Source organism: Neltuma alba, unplaced genomic scaffold, assembly GCF_004799145.2.
Source record: "Neltuma alba isolate B1F8T4 unplaced genomic scaffold, ASM479914v2 tig00007371_pilon, whole genome shotgun sequence".
NCBI classification, from domain to species: domain Eukaryota; kingdom Viridiplantae; phylum Streptophyta; class Magnoliopsida; order Fabales; family Fabaceae; genus Neltuma; species Neltuma alba.
In genome coordinates, this window is record NW_021634764.1 from 42,377 (window position 1) to 54,997 (window position 12,621).

A 12,621-nucleotide genomic window follows, 5' to 3' on the forward strand; every position below is an offset into this window, starting at 1 on the left:
GATTGCATAATTTTAAAAAAATTCAATATTAATTAAAAGCAAAAAAAATGTAAGGAATATTTTTTTAAAAACATATCGTTATTTATTAGAAGGTATGTGAAAGAGAGAAATATTGAGAAAAGTATGAAAAAAGATAATGCAATTAATAAAGGAGAAAATTAGTAAAAATTCACTTAATAATGTTTTAGACAATCCCAGATTAGATTTTATAAAAAAAAATGGGATCAATTCAAAAGTTTGAATCTCATGAAAGGGACCAAAGGAAGAATAATCTACCCTAGCTATATTTTTAATCTAGAAGTTAGAAAATTAATTTATAAAAAATAAAGATAGTTAATCGATAAAGCAGCATCCTCATTAGAGTTGCGTAACGCCTGAGTAGAAAACCGACGAAGAAAGGCCTCAACATTGTCTGGCCCTCTTTTTAAATTTCAAAATGTTTACGAAGTTGAGTTGGAAGCCACTTCAGCAATTAGCAATTTTTCGATGATATGGTTTTCGCCATGTAAGATGGGTAAATGACGACTCAACATGAGTGAGTTATGAATGACAATGACCAAATTATAAATGATGGAAATACTAAGAACCAAATTATTAGTGAGTTAAAAATTTAAAAATTAGAGATTAAATTGTAAGTGAGTCAAAATTACAAAAACAAGAAGATTAATTTTGCCTCGTCCTTTTCATTATCAATAATAATTACTCCTCCGGTCCTGAATATAAAACCCTTATATATACTAATATAAATGTTTTATATTTTGAACTGGTGGAGTAGTATGATAATTGCAAAACAAAATGAATGACTTGAAGTTGAGTAATAAAAGAGGCATGGCGTTGGCCCATGATACTACCTCCGGTCTTTAATATAAGACCCCGTTTGACTTTTAGTTTGGTCCTAATTATAAGACCTCAATCCATTTTGCCTCTCATATTTATGTATTTTTTCCCAAGATAGTCCTTCTAATAATTATAGTTCTAACCAACACACTTAATTAGCAAGGATATTTTAGGAATGGCAACACTTATTTGTTACAAATAACTAACTTAACTTACTTCTTTAATCTCTTCAAATTAGTCAATTGAGTCTTATAATTAGGACCGGAGGTAGTAATTAGAAAGAACCAGAGCCAATAGACGAGGGACACAGAAGCATTCCTGGAATGGAGCTCCATCACACTTCTTATCAAAGGGAACGCCGACTCTCACGCTTCCCATCCCCTACCGATTCTACGCCTTTTCCTTCTCCAACCCATGTCACATTGCTAAGAATCTTGTATTTTTAAAAAATACAATTGAAAATTCTGACTTTTTATTTTATTTGTATTTGATCCTTTTTTCCCCCTTATAAAAAGGGAATGCCGACTTCCAGCCTAAGCTCTTTTGGACATCATTCTTGACCAATGAACTCTTTCTTCACTCTAGAAATAAAAGGGAATGCCGACTCCCATAGATGATGGAATCAACTTTCCCAGTTCGAATGGAATCAACTTTCAATCTGCCGAGGAATCCCTGTCCTTTTCCCTGCCGGCACTAAATTTTCTCCCCCTTAAACTTAGCCTCACATTAATGTACTTTCTTCAATATTTATTACAGGGCATCCCTTATCATTTCAGCGGATAAAAAAAATGATTAAGCCATTATCTTTATTTAAAAGTAAAATAATTTTTCTATCATATATACATTTAAATAATTTTTTTTATAGAGAGTGTCTTATAATAAAAATCGGAAGAAGGAGTATTAGACATCTCCTGCTATACCGAGGGAAAAATGATATTCAAGCCTTTTGCCCAAAAAAAAAAAAATAACATCTTCTTACTAAAATAATAGAATGATTAATTCCATATAGAGTATTATAGTGTCAATGTAATGTCCTGTGTTTTTTGGTCGCCAAAGCTGCTCATGAACAGGACACAGAATCTGTAATAATTACTAATAAACAATAGTAAGCCTTGATTTACGGTTTGGCTATCGTTTATTTTCACAGGACTTGGTGAAAATAACAGTGCTCTCTCGTTTCATTATCCCGTTACTTTGTTTTTTCTTTTCTTTTTTTAATTGCTACTAGTGATCACTAATAATCACACGCTGAGACTTTTGTAAAGTAGTAGTAATAAATAAACCTGGATCATTGTGATTGACGTTACAGCCAAAATTCTAAAGTAGTTACAAACGATATTGGTTGCTTTGTCTCTAATTAATCATATGCAATAATTAATTAATACTTGATCCCCCCTCCCCTGGGGGTAATAATTAATTACTGTCGATTCTCCGATTCCATATAGGCTGAGCCAAGCAGGTTGGGTTCTGTCAATAAAGGACGGTGGAAAGTTTTGATAATAAGGGTTTGAAATTAAAAAAGTGAGTGCTTTGGAGGGAGACATGGTTGGAGAAATATATATGAAGGGAGATATGGTTGGAGAAATATAAATGGAGGGAGACAATAGGTAGCAAAATTGTGCAGAGCAGGTTCTTGAGGAATAATAATACTTGGCCTCTATTTGCTTGTCCTTTTCCCCCCTTATTTTTTCTCACCTAAAAATCATTATATGCCATTCTCTTGTGTCTAATAGTGAGTTTGAATTCTTCTTCTTCTTTTTTTTCTAATTTTTTAAATTAACATATGATATACAGCTAATAACAAGATGCGCTTTAATTTTCGTGAGAATAAAATACAATGTAACTTATTGCTTTAATTTTATAAAAACTAAATAGCTAATTTATATAAATTAAAAATTTCAGTTAAGTTAGTTAGTTGTTTTGTGAAAAAGTTGTATAACTAACTAACAAGACGAGTGATACAACTTTTTCACAAAATAACTAACTAACTTAAATAATAAATATTTTGATTAACATGTATAGCTAATACAAATAGTTTGAGGAAAAAATAATAAACATTAAATGTAAACGAGACTGGTATTTTATAATTATAATCAAATTGAAATTTTTAATTAATTTTTATATTTAGAATTTGATAAAGTAGTTTTTCATCACCCTAAGTGTTGAGCTTTGAACTTGTCCCTATGTGAGATTATGTAAGATACTTTAAAAGAATCCATACTTGATCCTTGTTAAGATCAAGTATGGCTGAAAAGTAAGGAAAGAACTATCATATTAATTAAATAAAACTAAACTACATGGACAGAAAATCATAACTTATTTTTTCAGCCCACTTGACATCACGTCGAAATCAAATTGAAGTCATCTATGGGTAGTGTGTATCTCAACCATACCATACCAAACAAAACTGAGCAAAAACTAAGTTATACTATAGGGGTGTTTGGGTAGCATCACAAGTGCTTTTGAAAAGTGTTTTTTCTGTAAATCGAAATAAACTCCTCAACATATTTATTTTGTAGACCGTAAAAACACTTTTAAAATTATGATTTTGATTCTATCCAAACACTCCTTATATAGAAGTAATATGGATATAACACATAGGAGATGAGAAGAAGAGAGAGAAAGAGAGTCCCACCACACGTGGAATGTGAATGGGAATAGGAGGGACAGAAATTGGGAGATGGGGATAATATAGTGAATGAATGTGGGGGAGATTAATTAAGATTAAAGAAAGGGGCTTCGAATTAGTGATATGATTAACACACGCAGATTAGAGACACATGAACACACCTGAGAAATAAGAGTGGCTCCATGTGTAGGCATTGTGGGAGGCTCTTCAACTGTTCACCTTTTTTCCTTTTCCCATCAACCTTCTTCACTTTCCCCCGACATTCCCCCGACACTCCCCCGTGTCATTCACCATCCGGAACCACCCCAATAATAACCCCCCCCCCCCAAAAAAAACATTTTACTAATTCTATTGTCGTGCAAATTGTTAATCAGGATCCAGCAAAAAAAAAAAAAAAACTCTCACAATTGCGGCTCAACCCAACCTGAGAAAACATGTCAACACTAAATTCAGAACCTTATCCAAACGTGACGAGTAACCTTACCACCAGGCAACAGCTTGCCGTCTGAATAATGAAACGTGTGAGGGACATGGTGTTTGTTTTAATGTTGCCGTCTTTAGAGGGTTATGACTTGTGATATGAGTTGATTGTGTCGTGGAAATGGAAAGTGGTTGGGGGGGTTTAATAATGGAGGGAAGATGCAGCTTATAATGGGCTACTTGAGCCAATTATGCGTATTGTGTTTTGTAGGGAGCCATAATATGGGCATGTACTACTTTGTCACCAGAGTCCCAGAATTGTGCTGGCATGCCATCATCACCTCATGTTTCCCTCTTTCTGCCTTCAATCCCTTCTAGCAGTATTATTCTTTTAAAACTTGCCTAACCCAAGCTGTAATTTCACACATGCTTTTAATTCTTTTTTTTAAAAAATAAAATATACATCCTTTTTTAAAATAAAATAAGGCTGACGAAAGATTTTTTTAAATCCGAATTAGATACTTGAATTTAATCGACGCAATTTTTTGGGGGGGGCTTATCTCTATGGAGCCTATTCTCATCTATGCGCGTATATCTTTTTCTTGGTAATTCAAGTGATATACTACCTTCGGTCCTAATTATAACACCTCGTTTATGTCTATAAACAAGGTCTTATAATTAGGATCAGCGTAGAATAACTTAGGAGATTCTTGTGGTGGATTTTTTCTTCCATTTGTGAGGGGTTTGAGTTTAGACCATTATTTGGATAACCTGAACTAGTCATTGTGTGGTTTCGGTGGTAGCTCTTGAGATTTTGTTTATTGGATCAAAGAAACAAAAGGACCCAAGACAAAAGCATGGATGCCTTTCATTCTTTGTTAAGTAAGCGCATAGGGCCTTCATTTTCAGAAATGGGTTGTTGGCCTCACGTATATTCTTACCCATTTAATACATGGACAGGCCCAGAGAAGTCAGGTCTGGTATAGGTCTAGTAGGATTATTATGGGGAGTTTGCTACTGATTTGACAATTTATTGAAGAATCATAATAATTATTGAAAATTAACCCCAAAAAAAAAAAAACAACAGGAAGAGAACCATTACATACAATGGCTGATTTCCTTTTCATGCCCATATGCAATGGAGTCATGGTATAATTATTATTATTATTATTATTATTTCGAACCAAACAAGGCTAAATTTTGAACATAATTCCATGCATATATTTTTAGAAAGACAGTTTTAATTGGTTCGTTGTTGCAATTATTTTTGTTTAGCTTGAACCTTGAAGTCTTGAACAATACCACATGACCCAAGAAAAAGTCTCAAATGGAAAATATTTATTTATATTTCTCTATCTAACATGCCTTGACATCTACAGTTGTTGTGATCTGGTTTTTTACTTCGGAACCAAATTTGGCCCACATAAACCAAAATTAATTTTCATTTTGAAAGTTGGTTAGGAATTTCAGAGATAAGCTGTCTTGTTTATAACTTATAAATAATATACTAGTATATTGTTAAATTCTTTATATCACATATAGATTTTAAGGCTTAAATCTTAGACTGATTCGACATGTGCATGATATGCATTTCATGTAGATTTTTTTAAAATTTTTTATAGAATTTTTTTTCAACCAACAAACCTAAAAATGTAAAAGGAAAATTTCCCAATTGGCCCCACGTATGAGGTGAAGCAGCCATCAGCCGTCCATGGCCCCAATTCAGATAAGGCGGAGATAAGCCTCTCGTTCTCATTCTTTCCCATCACATAATTCATTTTTTTTTCACACAATATATTTCTCTCTTCTTCCATTTGCACCTGTCCTTCCCAATCTCTCACGCCTCGCTGCTTCTCCACCACCCTCCCATGGCTGCCACCGCCACGTCCGCCGCCACCTCTTACTTCTTCGGCACGCGTCTCACCACCAACAATCCCGCCTCTGACTCCGGCAGATTCCACGCCCTGCTTAAGTTTGGTACCAAAAAGAAGGCCGCCCCGCCTCCTCCGCCCCCCAAAAGGGCGCCATCCAATACCAAACCATCCGGAGACCGGCTCGTGTGGTTCCCCGGTGCCAAACCACCGGAATGGCTCGACGGAACCATGGTGGGAGACCGCGGGTTCGACCCATTTGGGCTCGGGAAACCTGCGGAGTATTTGCAGTTCGACCTGGACTCGCTGGACCAGAATCTGGCTAAGAATGAGGCCGGAGATGTGATCGGAACAAGAGTGGAGACCACAGAGGTTAAACCAACGCCGTTCCAGCCGTACACGGAGGTGTTCGGGTTGCAGAGGTTCCGCGAGTGTGAGGTGATCCATGGAAGGTGGGCAATGCTGGGAGCACTGGGTGCCTTGGCCGTTGAGGCATTTACTGGAGTCGCATGGCAAGACGCTGGAAAGGTACTGTTTGTGTCTGTTCAAATGTTTATGTGAAAAATTGAGTACACATGCCTACCATTCTTTTCAACCATTGAAATAGTCAAACGGTTGGTGATCGTTGATCAAATGGATCTTTCTCCAATAGCGTTATTACAACCCGTCTGTGTCGAACTAATAACGATGTTAAAACCTGTGATTAAGTATTTGATTTCTACTTATGAGAGATTGTGGGATTAGATGTTGATCTTTTTAGTGCTGTGTTGCTGTGAGTATTAAGCAAATGACAATATGATATCGTCGTTATGGTCCCCATATATGTGGCGGTAATATGCCTTGAGGTGCTTTTGGCTGAGCGTGGCTTATCGTGGTCCACTTGCTTTCAGTATGAATATCACAATGGTGCTGAAGATGACTGTGACTTCTGTGGACAACAACGATGAAGACAAGCTTTTTACGATGTTGTTTACGTTATTCCATACTTGCTATTATTTTTCTCTCTTTTAAATTTCGCTTCAAATCAGAATTCAGAACCGGACTCTTGCTACATTTTTTCCCTGTTGCTATTTCGCACGAAGACACGAAGGATGGGGCTTACTTTAGTGGAATCGCTTGTGTGAGGGTCCCATAATCTGATGTTTTTTTCCTCTCCCACATAACAAGGATGGAATGTGGATAAATTGGCTCAATTTTCGAGGAAAAATGAATGGTTTCTGAACACTCTCGAGTCCTGAGTCCTGACCGCTTCTTTCATTGGAATTTCTCTGTTTCTGTGGGTACAGCTAATTTGAACTTTAAAATTTGCTCGTGATGACTCATTTTCTTCCCATAAATTGAGTGTATATAAATTTCAAAGATCCATGGTGCTGCCAGTTTTTTTTGGTTTTGCTTAAAAGTTGAAATGTTTGTGGCTTTAGGGTGAAAAATTAAAGCCAGACTGACATTTTTGTCTCCCCCATAGTGTCCGGTTGATCAGTAGGAAAATATACCAAGTTTAATGGTTTTGTTCTTGGTAACTGCCCTGATCAGGTAGAGCTGGTGGAAGGGGCATCCTATCTCGGGCTTCCTCTTCCATTCTCATTGACTACACTGATCTGGATTGAGGTGATATTGATAGGCTACATTGAGTTCCAAAGAAATGCAGAACTTGACCCAGAGAAGAGGATATACCCAGGTGGCAAGTTCTTCGATCCCCTCGGCTTGGCCAACGACCCAGAAGAGAGGGCCAGACTTCAACTCGCAGAGATCAAGCACTCCAGGTTAGCCATGGTGGTTTTCCTCATCTTTGCAATTCAAGCTGCTGTTACAGGGAAAGGTCCCATCGCTTTCATTGCTACCTTTAACAAGTGACATCACCTTACTCCCACCAATGAAACTTCCATAGCTCGATCCTTCTCTTCCACTGAGCCGCTCACATCGCCTGTGCTCCCATTTCAATTCTTCTTCTATACTCCCCCCACCTTGAGAACTGCTCTGTGCAATCAATCAAATGTTGAGTTAATGTACTCTCTCTGTTTTTGTATGATGCTGTATGTATTCTGTTTTTGCACTGTACTCCATCATGATATGGTATAAGTTGGTCGTTTGATGCAGGAAAAACAGTTGAGAACATTAGTCTCTGAGAACTCAATTTAAAGATGTTCATACTGAATAATTTGTGTATACGTAACAGTATAAATTGTAATGATAAGCTTATAATAGTTATGTATCTGGAATTTGGTTAAAGTGAAAAGGCACTTTCAGATAAACTTATATTTGCAGCTGTCATATATAGCTGCTTTTATCTGCATCATCTAAGGCGATTCTTGAAAGTTGATGTTCGATTTAGGAAGCACAAGAAGCATGAGCATAGAGAAAATTTCAGCTGACAAATTTGTGATATTTGCTCAGCAGAAGCACAAAAAGCAGAATATTGTTATGAAGGAATGGAGCACAGGTTGGAAAGCACATAATTGAGCTAATTCATGATATTGTTTTTGACAACTCAAATGATTGTTTGTATTAAGGGAGAATATCGTAAGTCACAAATAGGCTATTAAAATGGCTGTGGGCACTTCTTGGTGAATCCAAATATGGTTTCATTTTTCTTTCGAGAAATTTATCCACTGACGGAAAACAATTTAATAGAAACTATGGGCTTTCTATTTTTTTTTTCTTGTTCTTAGAATAATTTTATAAAATTATTTTTTAAAAAGACTAAGTGACAATTTTGGCAAAAGTTTTCACTCAGAAACTTTGAGTATCCGTAAGTTTTTTTAAGAACAAATTTATTTCAAAAGTTTAAAGTCGTAACGATATTATCTTTTACTAACAAAAGACTAATGTTGATTTTAATAGTAACATTGACCGTTAATTTTTTTAATAACAAGGCAATATAGCTATGTTAACAGTTAATGTTGGTCTTTTGTTAGTAAGAGATAATATTATTATGATTTTAAACTTTTAAAATAAATTTGTTCTGAAAATAAATTTTAAGTCAAATCCCTTCGTGCGAAACTTGCGTGTTATTTTGGAAAGAGAAAAACCAAAGTCGTCTACTTCCCCCTCATTTTTTAAGGAGTTTCAATATCTTGTGTTTATCTCTAATATTATTTCCGATTCTTAATATAAGAGCTAGTTGACTAATTTGAGTAGATTAAAAAAATTAGTTAAATTAGTTATTTGTAATAAATAGGTGTTATTTTTCCTAAAATATCCTTACTAATAAAGTGTATTGACTAAATCTATCATTACTACAAGGATTACGTTGAAAATAAATAAATAAATATGAGAGACGAAATACATTATGATTTTATATTTATGACTAAAATAAAAGTTAAAAGACTTCTTATATTAAGGACTAGAGGTAGTATGATTATAATGAGTTTTTTTTTTTTGGGGGACCAGAGATGATTATAATGAGTTTTACATATAAACTATTGTCTTATTTTTATTTATGGCATAAAATTTATCAAAAATAATTTATTAAGTTTTTGTATTATATTTGTATGTTGTAATTTGGTTTCTCAGGCCCAAAATTTTAATATTTAATTTTCCTCCTTTCATTTTAAAAGAGCATACCATTTTTTATGTACAAATCATTCGGTACATTTGATATCTTCAAAATCAAACATTATCCTACTAAGATAATTCTTCTTGTGTAGATTAAGTTCAAAACTTATACTCTAGACATTTTTCAAATAATTTGAATAGAATATCCGTCCTTTTTCATGAATTAGTCAGCTGTTGTTGCCGGCATCTTCATATTTATGCCACTAATGATTGTGTCTTTAGTTAGAATTAATACATTTTTTTAAAATTCATTTTAATGCCTCTTATGTCTTCGCCAATAATTTAATGTAATAATTTAATCAATTATTTGCATGAGTCACCCACACACAACACACGTTGTAATTGTTAAAAGTTTAATTTATATATTTGTATAAATAATAACTAAACGGTAAGAAATGATATAGTTTGCACGTGATTTTCTGTTTCATTATTCGTAGCACCTTTACGAATTTGAGAAGATTATGAAGACTAAATCACAAGTTTAAAAGCTAATCACGCATCAGGTTTTTGTTTAAGCAAGCAACCACTCGCATAATAAATAATTGAAAGCAAATAAAATAAAAGAAAACCGTGCTCTCGACGTCTTGTCAGATTCTGCTTTTACAGAAGAAACGATAAATGTGATAGCTTCACCGTCCACATTTCTTGCTTCATCGTAGCATTCCCGAAGGGAGGTAATATTCGTCGATTTCTTTTCTTTTCTTCTTTCGCATCTCGACTTCCATTGTGACGTCTTGTTTAAATTAATTGGTAATTCACGAATGACGTCTTCATCGCATTTGATCTCTGGACGATCTCTAATCAATTGAACTGAATATTTTCGCTACGACCCTTTATCTAAATCGTTCTTGACCATCCCATATTGCGTAGGAATTTCATAGAGTTGTTCTCTGAGTCGAGATTCAAGTCATGGGGAGGTTGTTTGTGGTCAATCTTGAGGGGAAGATCTATAGCTGCAAGCACTGCCGGACCCACCTCGCTCTTGTTGAAGATATCGTATCCAAGGTTTGATCGCTTTGTATCTTTTAATGGTAAATGTATTTTTCTTCTGGGATTGTTGTATAAGTGATTGATTTTGGCCAGATTGTCGTTAATCTATCAATTTGATGACTTGCTCGCTATCATGTGATAGCCAAAGTTTTTACGTGGGGGCATTTCTTAGGTACCAAAAAAGAGTCTTACTATGCGATTGCATATGGTCTTATACTTGGGTGTCCATCATATGTAATTGAGGGTCGTTGATGTTTATTCAATTGCATTTTGGTACTCACTCAGATTCTGTCAATGTCTCTTCTCATCTTCTTAGGAGTGGAGAGCTTTACCTTCTGACAATTCTGTTCAGATATCTTGGTTCTTTTTTTCCCAGTGACATTGTGGCTACTTAATCTGCAACGGCTAAAACGTGCCTACGTTTCTCAAAAGCTTACAAAAGCTTATTGCGTCCTGTTTCATGTTTTCATACTTTCAATTGTTTTCTTTTACTGTCTACACTCATGGACTCAGATGATGTGATTCGCAGGCTCCATTTCTGGAATAGAGTATATATTTACGTTACTTTGCATAAATAATAGGAGGAAGCGGACAATTTCCTGGTTTTCTTTGCAAATGTAGAAAATAGTCGTCCTCTGATTTTCATCTCTAGTCAACGTTGACATGGCTTGTTCTGCTGTCTCCGCGTATTCTGAGGATCGGCTATAAAATACTACTTAGAGTTTCATAACTTCATGCTTTTAGTGAATATAATTCATGCTAGTATTGTTTAATAAATAAAGGAGTTTACTCCTGCATTCATATTTACATGCAGAAATGTGCTCCTCGTATAGGTAACGTTTTTTTCCATTTTATTTGATTTTGAACCTGTTTAATATATTGGTTAGAGAAAAGTTAAGCAGCAAGTCCATATGATGAAGTTCAGTTATGCCATAATCTTTGATTTGCACCTTCATTTTTCTCGCCTTCGACTTTTATTTCTTGGTTTTCTTTCTTTTGGTTGTGTGCGTGAAGTAGTGTTGTTAACTTGATACCATTGCTTGGATCCAGCAATTTTTCACTGGACATTGACTACAATTTTGTCTGTGTTTTATTCAGTCTTTCCACTGCAGACATGGGAAAGCTTATCTCTTTAATAAGGTGTAAGTTATTCAAGACTCTACTCTGGGTTCCTTGTCATTGGATGATTATCAAGCAAATGAAACGAGCACTCATTCTTTTCTTGAGTAAATTACGCAGACCTTTGGTCATAGACACTAAAGATTGTTGTGTCACCCAAAGGGAGCTGACAATCCATGTATCAGTTTTCCGCTCCTGAGTAATGGTCATAGACAGTTCAGAATACAGTTTATTAATTATCTTGTTTGCCTTCTGTATGTCCAGTGGGTGATTTCTTTCATTGTTTCATTTAATGAGAGCCTATCGATATGTAAATCTTATCTGCATCACAACAATGTACGAAGAACAGTGCATAATTGCTATTAGTCTTGTTTTACTGCGCTGCCTTTAGTAGTATATCGGAACTCAATGACAGACATGGTAATTATGGTTCTTATAGCTACAAAAGTATATATTACTGTTGCCTTTAGACCTATAAAGCTTCAGACGCGATTATATAGCTGTTGGTTACGTTCATGGATGTGGTTCAAATGTTTTATTCTATGACAGAGTGAACGTTTCTGTTGGAGAAAAGGAGGAGAGAATGATGATGACTGGGTTGCATACTGTGGCTGACATTTTCTGTGTGGGTTGTGGATCAATTGTTGGGTGGAAATATGTAAGATTTGGAGGCAGTGTTTCAAAAGTCCCAGACTTTGATTCACGCGGTTTTGCCTGTTTTTATGTAGCATTGAGTCACTCTGATGGTTTGTTTCAGGAGACTGCCTATGAAAAAAGCCAGAAGTACAAGGAAGGAAAGTCTGTTCTTGAACGGTCAGTAGCAATGTTGAGTGAGGAATAAAAACCCATTACTAATCTAATATGAAGTCAAGTTCTTGTGTTGTTGCTATGTGGTGGTTTAGACGAGTTTTATTATTGGGCAGGTACAAGGTGTCTGGTCCTGATGGAAGCAATTATTGGGTCAGTCATGAGGCACATGTTGGGGGAAGTGATGCAGATGACGCTTAATCATCTCCAATCTCCTACTGTTAATTGTACATTCTCTAACCCGTGATGTAATCCTTCAATGAATGAATGTGGATTTATCCGGGCAATTGTGCATTTTGCCCATTAACTGTCGAAGACTTATGAACCTGATTGTTGATTCTGCTATGAAATTAATGTTTCAAAGTTGTGATAAATCTTTTTCTTAACCTTTCA

At 35.3% G+C, this 12,621-nt stretch overlaps 2 protein-coding genes across 3 annotated transcripts; both read left to right on the plus strand.

Moving 5' to 3' along the window:
* Window positions 1-5,663: 5,663 nt before the first annotated feature.
* Window positions 5,664-8,003, plus strand: LOC114752399 (chlorophyll a-b binding protein CP29.3, chloroplastic-like). Its single transcript, XM_028941153.1, has 2 exons — window positions 5,664-6,285; window positions 7,291-8,003. The coding sequence occupies exons 1-2, from the start codon at window positions 5,755-5,757 to the stop codon at window positions 7,609-7,611; spliced, it is 852 nt and encodes a 283-aa protein (XP_028796986.1). The 5' UTR covers window positions 5,664-5,754; the 3' UTR covers window positions 7,612-8,003.
* Window positions 8,004-9,907: 1,904 nt separating this feature from the next.
* On the plus strand, window positions 9,908-12,621 carry LOC114752400 (protein yippee-like). 2 transcript variants are annotated; one of them, XM_028941154.1, is made up of 6 exons: window positions 9,908-9,986; window positions 10,183-10,317; window positions 11,401-11,444; window positions 11,971-12,079; window positions 12,179-12,234; window positions 12,345-12,621. In XM_028941154.1, the coding sequence occupies exons 2-6, from the start codon at window positions 10,222-10,224 to the stop codon at window positions 12,427-12,429; spliced, it is 390 nt and encodes a 129-aa protein (XP_028796987.1). In that variant the 5' UTR covers window positions 9,908-9,986; window positions 10,183-10,221; the 3' UTR covers window positions 12,430-12,621. The 2 variants fall into 2 exon arrangements, with proteins under 2 accessions (XP_028796987.1, XP_028796988.1); XM_028941155.1 differs by having other exon boundaries at window positions 9,968-9,986; window positions 10,194-10,317.

Bases quoted from the DNA above. Each gene is read 5' to 3' on its own strand.
- LOC114752400 (XM_028941154.1), top strand. From the start codon at position 10,222: ATGGGGAGGTTGTTTGTGGTCAATCTTGAGGGGAAGATCTATAGCTGC. The intron at 10,318-11,400 runs GTTTGATCGCTT...TGTTTTATTCAG, and splicing joins TTGAAGATATCGTATCCAAG to TCTTTCCACTGCAGACATGG. The intron at 12,080-12,178 runs GTAAGATTTGGA...GGTTTGTTTCAG, and splicing joins CAATTGTTGGGTGGAAATAT to GAGACTGCCTATGAAAAAAG.
- LOC114752399 (XM_028941153.1), top strand. From the start codon at position 5,755: ATGGCTGCCACCGCCACGTCCGCCGCCACCTCTTACTTCTTCGGCACG. The intron at 6,286-7,290 runs GTACTGTTTGTG...TGCCCTGATCAG, and splicing joins CATGGCAAGACGCTGGAAAG to GTAGAGCTGGTGGAAGGGGC.